Source organism: Rhea americana, unplaced genomic scaffold (genome assembly GCF_003343005.1).
Source record: "Rhea americana isolate MKP2758 unplaced genomic scaffold, rheAme1 scaffold_424, whole genome shotgun sequence".
Taxonomy (NCBI): Eukaryota; Metazoa; Chordata; class Aves; order Rheiformes; family Rheidae; genus Rhea; species Rhea americana.
In genome coordinates, this window is record NW_028186562.1 from 287,197 (window position 1) to 299,522 (window position 12,326).

General features: G+C 52.3%; 1 protein-coding gene and 1 pseudogene across 2 annotated transcripts in view; one reads left to right on the forward strand and one right to left on the reverse strand.

Annotated features, from left to right (window-relative positions):
* RRP36 (ribosomal RNA processing 36) overlaps positions 1-7,973 on the forward strand; it is a 12,376-nt gene extending 4,403 nt beyond the window's left edge. For both annotated transcript variants that reach the window (XM_085315257.1, XM_085315258.1), the window contains 6 exons: positions 3,951-4,086; positions 5,513-5,579; positions 6,443-6,547; positions 6,657-6,731; positions 6,852-6,969; positions 7,232-7,973. In XM_085315257.1, coding sequence (XP_085171383.1) covers positions 3,951-4,086; positions 5,513-5,579; positions 6,443-6,547; positions 6,657-6,731; positions 6,852-6,969; positions 7,232-7,371 — 641 coding nt within the window. In that variant the 3' untranslated portion in view covers positions 7,372-7,973. The remainder of the gene's footprint in view (positions 1-3,950; positions 4,087-5,512; positions 5,580-6,442; positions 6,548-6,656; positions 6,732-6,851; positions 6,970-7,231) is intronic.
* A 1,403-nt stretch (positions 7,974-9,376) lies between these two features.
* LOC146590031 (transmembrane protein 121 pseudogene) lies at positions 9,377-10,962 on the reverse strand (annotated as a pseudogene).
* Between the last annotated feature and the right edge of the window lie 1,364 nt (positions 10,963-12,326).

Sequence of the window (12,326 nt, forward strand, 5' to 3'; positions counted from 1 at the left end):
ACGGCTTGGTCTGCTCTGCCAGCTCCTTAACCCCCTCCGCTGGCTTTCCCCCTGCCGCCCTCAAAGATCGCGTTTGGCCTTAACAAGGGGGTTTCAGCTTCTGCGCTTGATAAGAGAGGTTTCGAGAGTGGATGTGATTACAGGAGCCTCTTTCTGCTCTCCCCGCCTCAAATGCACGCGCGGAAGGCTTCAGACCCCTTCCCAAGGGTGGTCACTGCGGTTCTGGCGCGGAGACACGCTGGCTGATTGGCTGGGCAAGCCGGGGACGGTGTAAAAGCGCTGGGGTGGCCTCTGCAGAGGAGAAGTCAGCCTTCCGAAGGGAGTCCAGCTCTGACCTCTACCACCTGTAACCTCGGCACAGGAAAATAAAGGAACTAGTAGTAAAATGAAGAACAGAATTTTGTGGTTCAGACAGATACTGGCACCACATAATGTGTTTGCCACTGCATGGCAAATCAAACCATTCAAAACTTTGTTCCTCACACACACTTAAAAGACTAAACAGTTACAGACTATTTTGGTGTGAGGAGAACCTGGTTTTAGCCTAAACAAGGGCAAGCACAATAAGTCTTGTCAAAAAACATTTCTGGGATATTTGTTTGCTTGTTCTCAATCATGTGGTTGGGGAGTTCAAGTGTACAAATCTTTAAAATTTTATAAAATACCTCTTCCAGATTTTCACAGGGGTGGAAATAAAGCTCATGGATGAAATTGCTGCTCTGAGAGAGGCAAGGGAGAATGAAAAGACTGAAGGAAGGTGGGGGTAAATGGAAGACGGGCAGAAGGAGGAAAGGCGAGCAATACGTCTAATACGTCTATTGGAACAGTGCTAAACTTGAGCTAACTCTTTATGAATGGTGATATCTCCAACAGTAAACTATCTAGTTAYGAATTAGGGCTCTGTAGTCATGCCAGGTCTGTTTTCTTCATACTGCACCAGCTCCACCTGTTGATGTGAACAAGATCCGTCACTAAGTGAGCATGATCTATGCTCCTAATTGCCCCCGTCAGGAATTGCGCCTAATTTGATCTCTTTTTCAAAACTGACTTGATCATATCACCCAGTGCATATGAGAACTGGGAGAACACAGAAGCTGTGAGAATTTGTAAGGAACAAATGACATCAGAATCCTTATAAAAATTGAGTAAGGTATTGGAAGTGGTATGTGTGTGGGAGCTGATATCAAAATGCTTTAGAACCACGTTTTCCCAAGTAGCTACTTGAGTTTGAGAGTTTTGCTATGCTTTCCAGTGTCTCTCTGAACTCACAAAATTTGCACAGGCAAATCAAGCCCGTATGGAAATGCATAAAAGCTGATGGACATTGCCTAGCATCAGTGCTCGTTGCGTTGATGATGCACAAATGAGCTGATCTGCTGCAGATAAGGGTTAATTCCAGTTAGCAACTTCATGGGTTTGGGAAGCGTCTAATGTAGAGCTCTAGAGGTGATAGCATTAGGTTGTATGATAGCTTCCATGTTGAATGTGGAAGGGGGAGTCAAATACACTAATGAAATCCGAATGGCGTTGAGATGCAGTTGTAAAGACTGAGGCAAATGGTTTGTGTAACTGGAGAGATGTTAGAAAAACAGCCAAACCCAAATCCAGTTCAAGAAACGCAGCTAACGTAGCTGAGTGAAAACCAGAGTACAGATACTCTCCTGCAGAGGTGCGTTGGGGGAGCAAATGGGTAACAGCCACAAAATCCAAAGCTACAGATTCTTTCAGCTGAATTGAACAGTTTGCTTCTTCTCAATGTTTAAGTGAACCCGCTAAAATCAACCTGGTAAAAGCTGTTCAGTACTGAAAGCCCTTCTTAAGCTGCAGTGGGGAGAAACAAATTTAGGTATCCTGTGATTTGAAAGATACTCAGTAGTACAGAGGAGTTCGAACAGCCAGGTGATGGATAGTTGTGGGGACGGTGAGAAAACCAGTGCGGTGCTTGCCTGTGTAGACAGGAGCACCATGTTTGAGGTACTGAGATAGTCATTCTTGTCTGCAGTAGCATGCGCAGTGTTGGTTTCCTCACCTTAAAAAGATCAAGGTGAAAATGAGAATCTTTCGAGGAAACAGTCAAAGGCCCGTTAAGAGAAGTGTGAGTGGGATGGAAGATGACTGTGAAATACTCTCCTGGCGCTGCGGGACATCTGGCAGGTGTGAGAAGGCTTTAGGATCTATTGAAGGAGGAGTGTCCTTGGTGTATTTGTGCAGGGGCAGGGGGAGATATGTCTCAGCTAGAGGTAGAGCTGGTCTTCCAGGAAAGGGGCTCCAGGGTTGAGTGAGGTCCTCTACCCATCTATAAGCATTTCATTTGCTTCTCTTAATGGTGATATTGCTGAAGTCAGAGAGAAGACCTCTGAGAGTCACCCTTTCATTCCAGCAGCTGGATGTGAGAGGGTCCAACATCTCGGCATTTACCCTACGCCTGGACACTAGGTAACTTTGTTTTTTAACACAGAAGTAGCTACCTGGGAAGTCCAGCACTAATGGCATCTCAGTGTGGAGTGACAGGGCAGGTGAAATGCTGAGGTTGCAAGGCATTTAGGCCATCTGGTTTTGCATTGTGGACTTTGGTGCATTAAAGAGGTCGAGCAGTTGTTAACTGGTTGAGTAGAGAGCCCACATGCTGCAAGGATCAGTGGGAGGAGAGGAAACGTGGCCAGGAGATGCAGTGAATTTGCATTTACTCCTTTCTGAAGCAGAAAGCTGTGCTTGTTGCCAAGGGCAGAGTGACCGGGGTGATGGGTCTGTGCTCTGAGCTGATGTGACAGATCTGGGGTTGCTTCCTGAACTTGGCAGCAATACTTGGGTTTTGTGTGCAGAAACCTTGTGTTGTGGGGCAGGACGTGATTGGTTTTGCTAGGCCACAGCTGGGACGTTTCACACCAGATGCTTAGTATCAAAAAGGATTAGGAAGACTGTGCACCTTGCGCCTTTTAGAGGTGCTTGTTGGGCAGGCAGGCGTCACCCAGGGGCTTTACAGGTGTAAACCTAGGAAGAGCTGTCTTGGTTGCACTTGTAAGTAGGAGAATAATGACATGTCGTTGAGGTGATAACCAGCATTCGGAACAGTATTTTGTATGTAGCAGTTGTAAGATGTATATCACTGAGGGAGATCAAAGAAATACTGCAGCAGAAAATTCCATGAGAATAGCTTGCGCATTTGTCAGCATTTTGGATAGAATTGGTTTTGCAGTTTCTCCTCTTGTTTTTACATTGATTTTATACTTAGCAATCAGAGGAGGAAAGAATTATTTTATAGAATACAAGGTGTAAATAACACCGTAGGAGCTCCCAGCAGAGCTAGAATCTGAGACTGCTTTTTGATGTTGTGGGCTTTTGATCTTCCCGCATGAATTGGGTTAGAAGCTATTCCTGTTGATAACCAGGTGGTGAGGGCCAAATATCTGGATTTCTCTGTAGCTTGCTGGCTTCTGAAGTGCTCTGCTGAGGGAGTTGTTTTAGTTTAGATAGACTGAATGGATCGTGAGATTTTTTTTTTTCTGTAGCTCCTCCCGCCTGGCCTCCTGGTGTGAGGGATGTGATGATGTCCTTTTGAAGGAGATGAGATGGGAGTACTGTTACAGTGAGAGAGTCAAGACTGAGAGGTGACATCAAAATTAGCAATGTAGCTAAGATACAGAGCTCATTCCACTCTCAAACCACAGGTAAAAGCCTTGAATTGGGCTTCTGTGTATTGCCACATGCAGAGAGAGATACTAGAATATGTTGGAGAGCAAGGGGAGACTATCCTGCTGCGAGAGACCATAGTGCCTAATGAGAGAGGAAATCAAAGGCTAAGAGAGGTGGTGATTTCTTTCTTCGTATTTGTATAGGGACTGCGCCACTGTGCTCCTGCCAGCATCTCTGAGATGTTCATGTGGGATCAGGGGGAGGGAATGCCTTGAGGAGCTGTTTGCTTCAGGTGCGTTCTTCTCTGTCTCTTCTAGATCTATCTCACATATCTTTTGAGGAACTACTGCAGATGCAGAACGGTATGGGAACAAGAGCGTATCGGATGACTGGTGGGAAGAAGACTGCAAATCCTACCAAACCCAAGATGAAGCAGCAACAAAGCAAAAAAGGGTAAATGTGGTGTTCAGTGTTTACCAAAGACGTGTGCACGCTCTCTGCATTCCAGAAGTTGTGTTGTGAGCTCCTCACAGTATTGCCTTTGCCTTGGAGCTGGTTAGAGCTCCTTTAATGTGCCATGCAGTAATGCCTTTAACCACAGTGTTTCATTTGGGAACAGTCTGTTGCTGATTCAGAGTTCCCAATATCCTACAATGTTCAAATCCCCAATTGCCCCCTGCTATTTTACAGTTAAAACCTGTGTTTGATTCTTTCACGCCCACTGCTTTTTACCTGTGGCATAGTACACTTCTAAACTGTACAATAGACTGTGCTTTACTTGAACTCTCTGGGCCCTGAACTCGTTATCCTGCTGTCTTCTGAACCCCRTCCGGCTTAGCGTCTTCTGTGCAGCTGGAGCTACACAGTCAGCCCGTTGTTCTGGAGTTTCATTCATCCTTTTGCTGTTGTCTCACATCTTTTGCTCTGTGTTGAGTTTCTTTTTCTTTTTTTTTTTCCCTCCCACAGAACTGGTTGTCAAATACACTTTTCTATCCTCAGTGGTTTTTACACCCCCCAACAGAATATTTTGTAGATGCTCTTGTGTGGTGACTGTCAAAGATACTCAACAGAATCTTTTTACAGCCTTCAACCCCCAACCCAACCGCAGCAGTTGTTGTATGTCCTTCATTTGCAGCAGGTAGCTGTTTTTCAGTCTTCAGAGTCGTATCCAAGTGATTTGGACAGGCTTCCTCTGTTTCACTGGCATTGCCTAACCTGTTTCTGAGTCTCTGCTGCATATGTGTTCCTCTTGCTTAAAACAGTTGATCAGAATAACGTTCCTGCTCTACCTCGCACCAGGAGTCTGGGGGGGTTTTGCACAGTCCAACGTTGTCACACGGTGTTGCTACTTCTGCCACAACAGCTTTGCGTTGTCGTTTGTATTTAATTCCCCTAATCCTTTGAGTGATGCATCACTGGAAATCCCAGATGCTGCATTTCTCATACTTTTATTACGGAAGTGAACTTCTTAAAGGCTTCAGGGAAATCTCAGGAAACTTGGCTCCGTTCAGTGAGGCTTTATAAAACTGATTCAAGAGCGCTGCAGAGAGTTGTAGCTGCATCAGCTGATGCTGATGATACCTGGAACTCTGTGTTCAGTGGGATTTGGGAAGTTTGTTTATGCCTGTGAAGGTGTTTGCGCTTCTTGCCTCAGTGTTACTGTGTTGCTGAATGTGGGTATAGCGCCCATTCTCCCAGTGGGTGGTTCACAGGTTTTTTCATGTTTCTGAGAACTTACTTGATGTACTGGCGAATCGCAGCACGTGGCATCCAAGTAACGTGGGGAGAGTAATGCCCTGTTTTCCCACCTCATGCTCTCTTCCTTGTGCACCTAAAACATCAGGCTCCAAAGGCCTCTGTTGCATGTTTTCCCTTTCAGGCCCCTGGAGATGTCTGCCAAGAAACCTGTGCCTTTTCTGCGACAAGTGGTCCCTGTTAAAAAGAAGGTGGGTGATCCCTCTCCCCGGGTTGGGAGCCACCTTCCCTTGGCGGCACAGAATTTGTTTGGCGCAGAGATGGAAAGGGGCTGCTGAGGATGACAGAGTCCTGGCTGCCTCTGGAGGGCAAGGCTTGTACCCACCGCCAGCTGGGGGAACACAGGTGGCAGCGTGTCCCTGGGGAGGACGAGAGGCTGAGTGCAGAGGGGCTGCTCTTTATCTAACCTGCAGTCCTGCTTAATGCAGAACGCGGGGAATAACTTGAACATTTGAGAACTGACTGTTTCTAGAAGAGTAGCTAACACAGATGACAAGTACATTGCAACCCGTGGTCGTTGTTCAGCGCTAACTGCGTTGGACGTTCAAATGTCCCTCTCGGTTCTAATCCGAATTTAACTCCGACTTGCTATTTCTGGATCATCTAATATGTTTATTTCATCAGTTAGAGATCACTTTTCGTCTTTCTTTTCTTGTATGATCTGACCCAGGTCATGCTTTATCTGTAGGAAGCTAAATAGATTTGAGTTTGCAAATCCGTCAGCCTGGCCACACACGTTCAGCCACCTTCAGGTCTGCGCTGCAGGTGTCTGGAGCGGCCTTCGTGCCGCCATTCCTGGGAAACAGGTTGGCGTACTGAAGTGCCTGTTGCTTTGTGTGGTGGACATAGACATGGTGATCTTACGTGAGGGCGGTTATTGGACTCGTTCTTTGATTGCAGGTGTTCTTAATGTTGGGTGTATAATATTGCTGTACAAAAAAAATGGAAAAACAAACAAAAAAACAAAATTCTCCCGTGATCCATGGGAGAGGAGTGAGCAGGCTGTTACCAGGGTAATCCTGGCTGTGACTCTTACTTCCACCTATCCTTGCAGGTCCAGCGAGACCCTCGATTTGATGACCTGTCTGGGGAGTATAACCCTGAAATATTTCTGAAGACGTACAGCTTCCTGGATAGCATCAAGAAGCGGGAGAAGGAGGTGATGCTGCGTGTCTATCCTTGGCCTTGGCAGGAGCAGCTTCCTCAGAGGCCTTTTGCAGCAGAGGTGGCAGGCACGCATTTCTGCAGCTTTCTGCTCTCTCTCGCAGATGATTCAGAAGCAGCTGAAAAAATGCCAGAACGAGGAGCAGAAGGAGAGACTGCAACAGCTCCTGAAGCGTATGGTGAGATAGTCCCTGAGGCAGGCCGCGTTGGCTCCGTGCAGTGTGCGGTGATGCGCAAAAGGAGGTGTGACCCGAGGGCTGCGCAAACACTTGCTGACATCAGCTGTCCTTTCCCTACAGACACAGCAAGAAGAAGAGCAGAAAAAAAAGCAGAAGTGGAGGGAAAGGGAGCTGTCTTTGAAAAGACAGCAGCGGGAACTGGCCCAGCAGGGCAAGAAACCCTTCTACCTAAAGAAGTGTAAGTAGTTGGTATGAATGCACTGTGGGAAGATCCAGAAGAAGTGACTGCTGGCACACAGGGGGATAAAGCCCGCCCGCAGGACTCCGAGCGCTGGAAGCAGGGTGGCTGTAGCCTCTCCTGGAGCTGCAGAGGGATTGTCGGAGTGCTGGCGCTCAAGGGAGAAGCCGGGCGTGGAGCCAGGGAGGGAGAGGCAGGAAGGGGTTCGTGTGGAGAGATGTACAGGTTTGGGTTTAAAATCTTTCTCCTCTCTCTTCTGCAGCTGAGAAGCGGAAATTGGAGCTAGCGGAGAAGTATGCGGAGTTGAGGAGGAGTGGAAAGCTGGAGAGCTTCCTGAACAAGAGGAGAAAGAGGAATGCCATCAAAGACAAGCGCCGGCTGCCCTCACAGAAGAGCCTGTGACTGCCTGGTGGACACACTGTTGTCTGGAGAGGGAAGGCTGCCCCTGGGGTTTGCTCTGTCCTGACTGGACCTTGAGGACTGCCGTCCCGCTTGTTCACCCCTTTACAGTGGTGCTGTTCACCAGCAGAGCAGAGACTGAGCTGAAGAAAATGTGCTTTAGGAAACTGCAAAACACTCCCGGGGCTTACAGCACGTTCAGGTGGTGCGGGAGACTGTCGTGCCGATTCACGTGGAATTGACGGCTGGCTCTGTTCGTGGACCTGCTTTTCTCCTACCCTGACTAGGAGAGCACAAGCCTTCAGCGGCGCTGCTGACTCTTCAGCCACCAGCTCACGTGGGAAGAGACTGTGGGAGGGCTCTGGTCCAACACCTACTCAGCCAGCACGGAGTTTGGATCACGTTGCTCAAGGCTTATTCCAGTTGGGTCTGGAAACCTCCAGGGGCAGAGAGGCTGCTGCCTCTCTGCACCCCTGCTCCACTCTTCATACCCTCAGGGTGCAGCTGTCCCCCTCCCCTCACCTCTGGTAGGAATTTGCCTGGTTTTAACTTACAATTGTTGTCTCTTGTTCTCAATAAAGTGCCCGGCTCCGTCTCGCCAGTAACCTCCTTGCGGGTGCAGGAAGGTCTCCCCACGCCGCCTCTTCCGGGGTGAACAAGCCCTGTTCCTTCCGCATCTCCTCCCAGGTCGGGGGTTCCAGCCCCTGACAACTTCCGTGTCCTCAGCTGGAGCAGGGGCAGCAGATCAGCGTCCTGTGAGGGCCCAGGCTGGGGGCGGTATCCAGAAGCAGTCTGACAAGCGCTGAGCAAAGGGGGCATGATCGTATCCCTCGACCAGCGGGCTGCGCTCCTGGCCACGCCGCCCACGTTTCGGCCGGCCTCCCTTGCTGCCGGAGCTTGCTGCTGATTGTGTTCAGCTACTGCTGCCCCCAGAGTTACCCCCCTTCTCAGCCTCATCTCTGAAGGGCTGTTAGTTCTTCTAGGTAACACTGATTGCATGTAAAATGAAACTTTATTTTCCCTTTATTCCTGGTGTTACAGTCTGTAACAATCTTATGGAAGTTAATCCCTCTGCCTGGCCTTGTACGTGGCGGCTTCCTCCTTCCCCTGCACTGAGTGACACTGGATGCAGAAGCTGCAGCATCCTCACACCTTTGGAAGAGAATTTTCCTGGGAGCTGTGTGACAGCACCAAACCCCAAGGCGACTGTGGTGCTCTGCTGCCTGGTGCTCTGGATTTTTTCATCTGTGCAAATCGCCCCTAGCAAAGTTGCACGGCTTGGGTGGGCTGGAGGTGGCTCAGCTGTGGGGAGGAGCGGGGTTGTCTGTTCCGGGCGCCTTGCTGAGGAGCTGTGCCGGGAGCGGCTTTCCCAGAGCAGCATTTAGGTTTCCCATTAAAAGTTGCCCTGTGGGGAGCAAGCCCGGTGCGTGCCTAGCACGGCTCTCGCTTGCCCTGCTGGAGCTGAATGGGCTCTTTCTGCCYGAGGCCTCAGTGCCCGGTTGGCGGAGGAAGGTGTCTTGGACTGTAGATTTTGCCTGGTTCCGTCCAGCACAGCAGATCCTCTCTGCCAGGGCTGATCTGGAGGCCCTGCAGGTGGGCTCTTGCGATGTGATACGGATGTCCCTGGGGCAGGCAGCTATGGGGCATGGCTTGTACTAGCTCGTTTAACTGCGGCACTGGGCTGTGAGTCACAGCCGAGTTCCCCCAACACTGTGACGCCCTCGGGGCTCGCTGAGCTCTGAGGACCTGGCTCTCCTCTCCTGCTCCCTGGCCAGGGAGGATGGCTTCTGACCCTGGCACAGCCACGAGCAGCATCAGGCAGCAGTGCTGGGTGTTCCCCCCCAGGTTTGAGCAGCCTCCCCCCCTCCCCGTGCCCCCCATGTGCTTTTGCAACCGCAGCTGGATGTCCAGGCACGCTAGAGACAGGAGCTTGCTGGAGACGAGGACGGAAGGACAGATGGGAAACGCACCTGCAGGCGGGGACACAGAGAAGCAAGGAGGCTGCGCGGCTCAGGTCATCTTTTATTGCAAAGAAGGAACTATGAAAAAGGCCGGTGACCCTCCCTGAGCCCCCCGGGCCTGCGGTAGCCTGGAAGGGACGGCCGGGCTGGGGCTCAGGCCTTGCTCCTGCTGCCCTGGCGCCCGTGGCTCTTGCAGCAGGGGCGGGCTGCAGCGCAGGGGCGAGCCAACCCACAGCCGGGGCAAGCGGCGCAGGCAGAGCAGGCGGACCCCCGGCGTCCTTGCGCGCCCTCCTCGGCCTGCACCCTGGCTGGCTGGAGGGCAGCGTTGTGCTGGGAGCAAGGACCGGGCTGGGGGCGGTGTCCAGGCCCTGCAGCAGATGGCTGCGTGGCCCCAGCGTGCCCTGGGGAGATACAGCACACTGTGGATGAATCCGGCCACCTTGTGCCATCCGGTACCCATCTTGCCAGGCGGGGTGTGGAAGTCCTAAACTGCTCTGCAGCCTCATGGAGGCCACCTCCCTGCCCCCATGCTCCCCCTGGGGACAGGGACAGGGGCGTTCCCTTGCCCACCCACCCCGCGTCGTGGGGAGCTGCACAATTTGCTGGCCAAGCATAGCAATGGCCGGGCTGCGGCTCCTGCTGGCTGTCACGTGTCGTCCTGGGTCAGCTCCTCAGGACAGGCAGGCTCCTCTCGAGACTTGTGCAGCCCAGGGGAAGGAGGCTGGGCCTGGGAGCCAGGCTGCGGGGCTGGGCCTGGCCCCAGGGACGCGTGGTGCCGGTGTCGCTGGTACTGCACAAACATGCAGATCTTCAGTCCAATAGCCAGCATGTTCTTGCCCATGAAGATGCTGGAGACCCGAGCGTCTCTGAAGAAGACCATGTTGCTGCCTCGGATGAAGATGGTGATGATGTTGACAGTGAGCATGCTTAGCATGGGGTACAGCATCATCCGATGTGGCACGATGCCAATCCCTTGCATGCTGATCTCGCAGAGGGATACACAAGGGAGGACCAGGAGCAAGATGTAGCAGTAGAAGAACATGATGCCCTCAGCCCAGAGTGGCAGCCCCTTCTTTTGGGGCTCCCACAGGTTGGCCTGGATGTCCAGCACATCCAGCATGTCCACAATGACCCAGAAGAGGCGATTGCGGAGATCCTCTTTCTTCTTGAATGTCCTGACGTAATCCATGTGCTCTGTGGCCACCAACAACACGTAGAGGGCTGGGATGCAGATGGAGAGCAGCAAAGTCAGTGCTTTGCGGGCCATGAGGTCCAGGCTTTTCCGGTCAGCTTTATAGTTCTGGTAGACAAAGTAGACTTTGATCTCCAGAACGAAGACATAGAGGAACCAGAGGATCATGGCATAGCCTCGCTTGGCTGTCTTTACCTCTGCCCCGACCCAGACAGCCACGTAGCGGAGTACCAGCAGAAAGCACACATCACCCACTGCCACCATGACGCAGATGCCCAGTTTCCTGGAGCCCTGGCTCTGCTCCACCAGGTAGGCATCCATAAGGATGAGGCTGCTCATGATGAGCATGGTGGAGAGGCACACRTGGGGCTTGCTGACAGGTGGTGGGGGAACCATCCTGCACAGAGGAACAGGGGGGACCATCAGGGAGTTGTTGGGCTTCCCCGTCCCCATTCCCCCCCCCCAAGCCCCCTTCTGCCTGTCTCTCCTCAGTAACTCGGTGAGGGAAAGGAGAGGGTTTGTGGGGACTCTTCTCCCATTCTAGCCAGCCAGTTTGTCTCACACCCACAGACTCATAGCTGAAGCACTCCGGTGGCTCCCAGCCAGACCATGTCCTGACAGGAAGGGACTGGCTTTTCACCAGCATGGGGAGCCCCACCACACAAGAAGCGGGCGCCTCCAGACTGCCCCTCTGCCAGGGCAAGGGCTTGAGAGCCACAGCTCAGACTCTGGGGGCAACAAGAACAAGCCCCTTACCCCAGCGCTGCATGGAAACCCAGCTCCTGGGCTGCACTTGGGAGAGCTGTGGGAGCACGATGGGCGGCCCTCAAGTGCTCAGGACGCCACCATCTCTTTCAGGAGTTGGATGCCCTGGTTATTCCCTCCAGCTGTGGAGGGCATGTGCCTTTTTCTTTTTTCCCCTCTGATTTTAAGCTGGTGGCACTGGTTAATATTCTTCCCTGCAAGCAAGAGCCCCAATCTGCACTTTCAATGTGAGCGGATCCTTGACTGCAATGATCCAGGACCTCTGTCTTTTCAGCCTTCCTTATTTTCATGTACAGTGTTAGGAGAAGGATTATTTTTATCCTGGCTGTGCTGCGGAGGATGGGAGGGAAAGAATCGACCCAACCTCTTCAGCTTCCTTCAGCCTCGCACTACTCCACGGCTTTGCCTGTAGCTGTTTGCTTGTGTCTACCCTTCTCTGGTGGGCTAAACCAAAAGCAAAGCAGCACCAAGCAGCTGTTTGGAGCTCGATACCTCCATGTCAGCCTGGTCCTCAGCTTTCTGACACCGGGGCAGAGCCAGTCATGGCCCCTGTGAGTGTCCTGCCTGCCTTGGACAGCCCCGGGGGGGGCTGCCCAGCTCCCTCCTCCTGGCCAAGCACAGCTGCGGGCAGCCACTGCCAGCAACACGGAGGGAGCGTGGAGACGGCGCCCAGCCTGTCGCGGCTCAGCAGCTGCCCTGGAGGAGAGCCAGCCACTGGGCTGAAATGGAGGAGGCGGCTAGCCCACTCGCCGCACGGCCCAGCGCTGCGCGATGACTGCCCGAGCGGAGACCACCGAGCCACGCTTGGGCCACGCAGGGGCTCTGGGGCACTGTCCCCCCCCACCAGTTGAGCATGAAAGAGATGGCACTTGACTGTGCTTGGGAGCAGGATGGAGGCTCTACGGTTACGTTAACCCCATGCACAGATGCTCTTGGTGCTGCCTCTGACCCACCGGGCCACGGGCACGTGAGGCTCCGAAACGTTGGGAGAAATCCTTCTTTGGAGCCAAGGGGCCAGGCATCCCGTGCAGTCTGGCCTC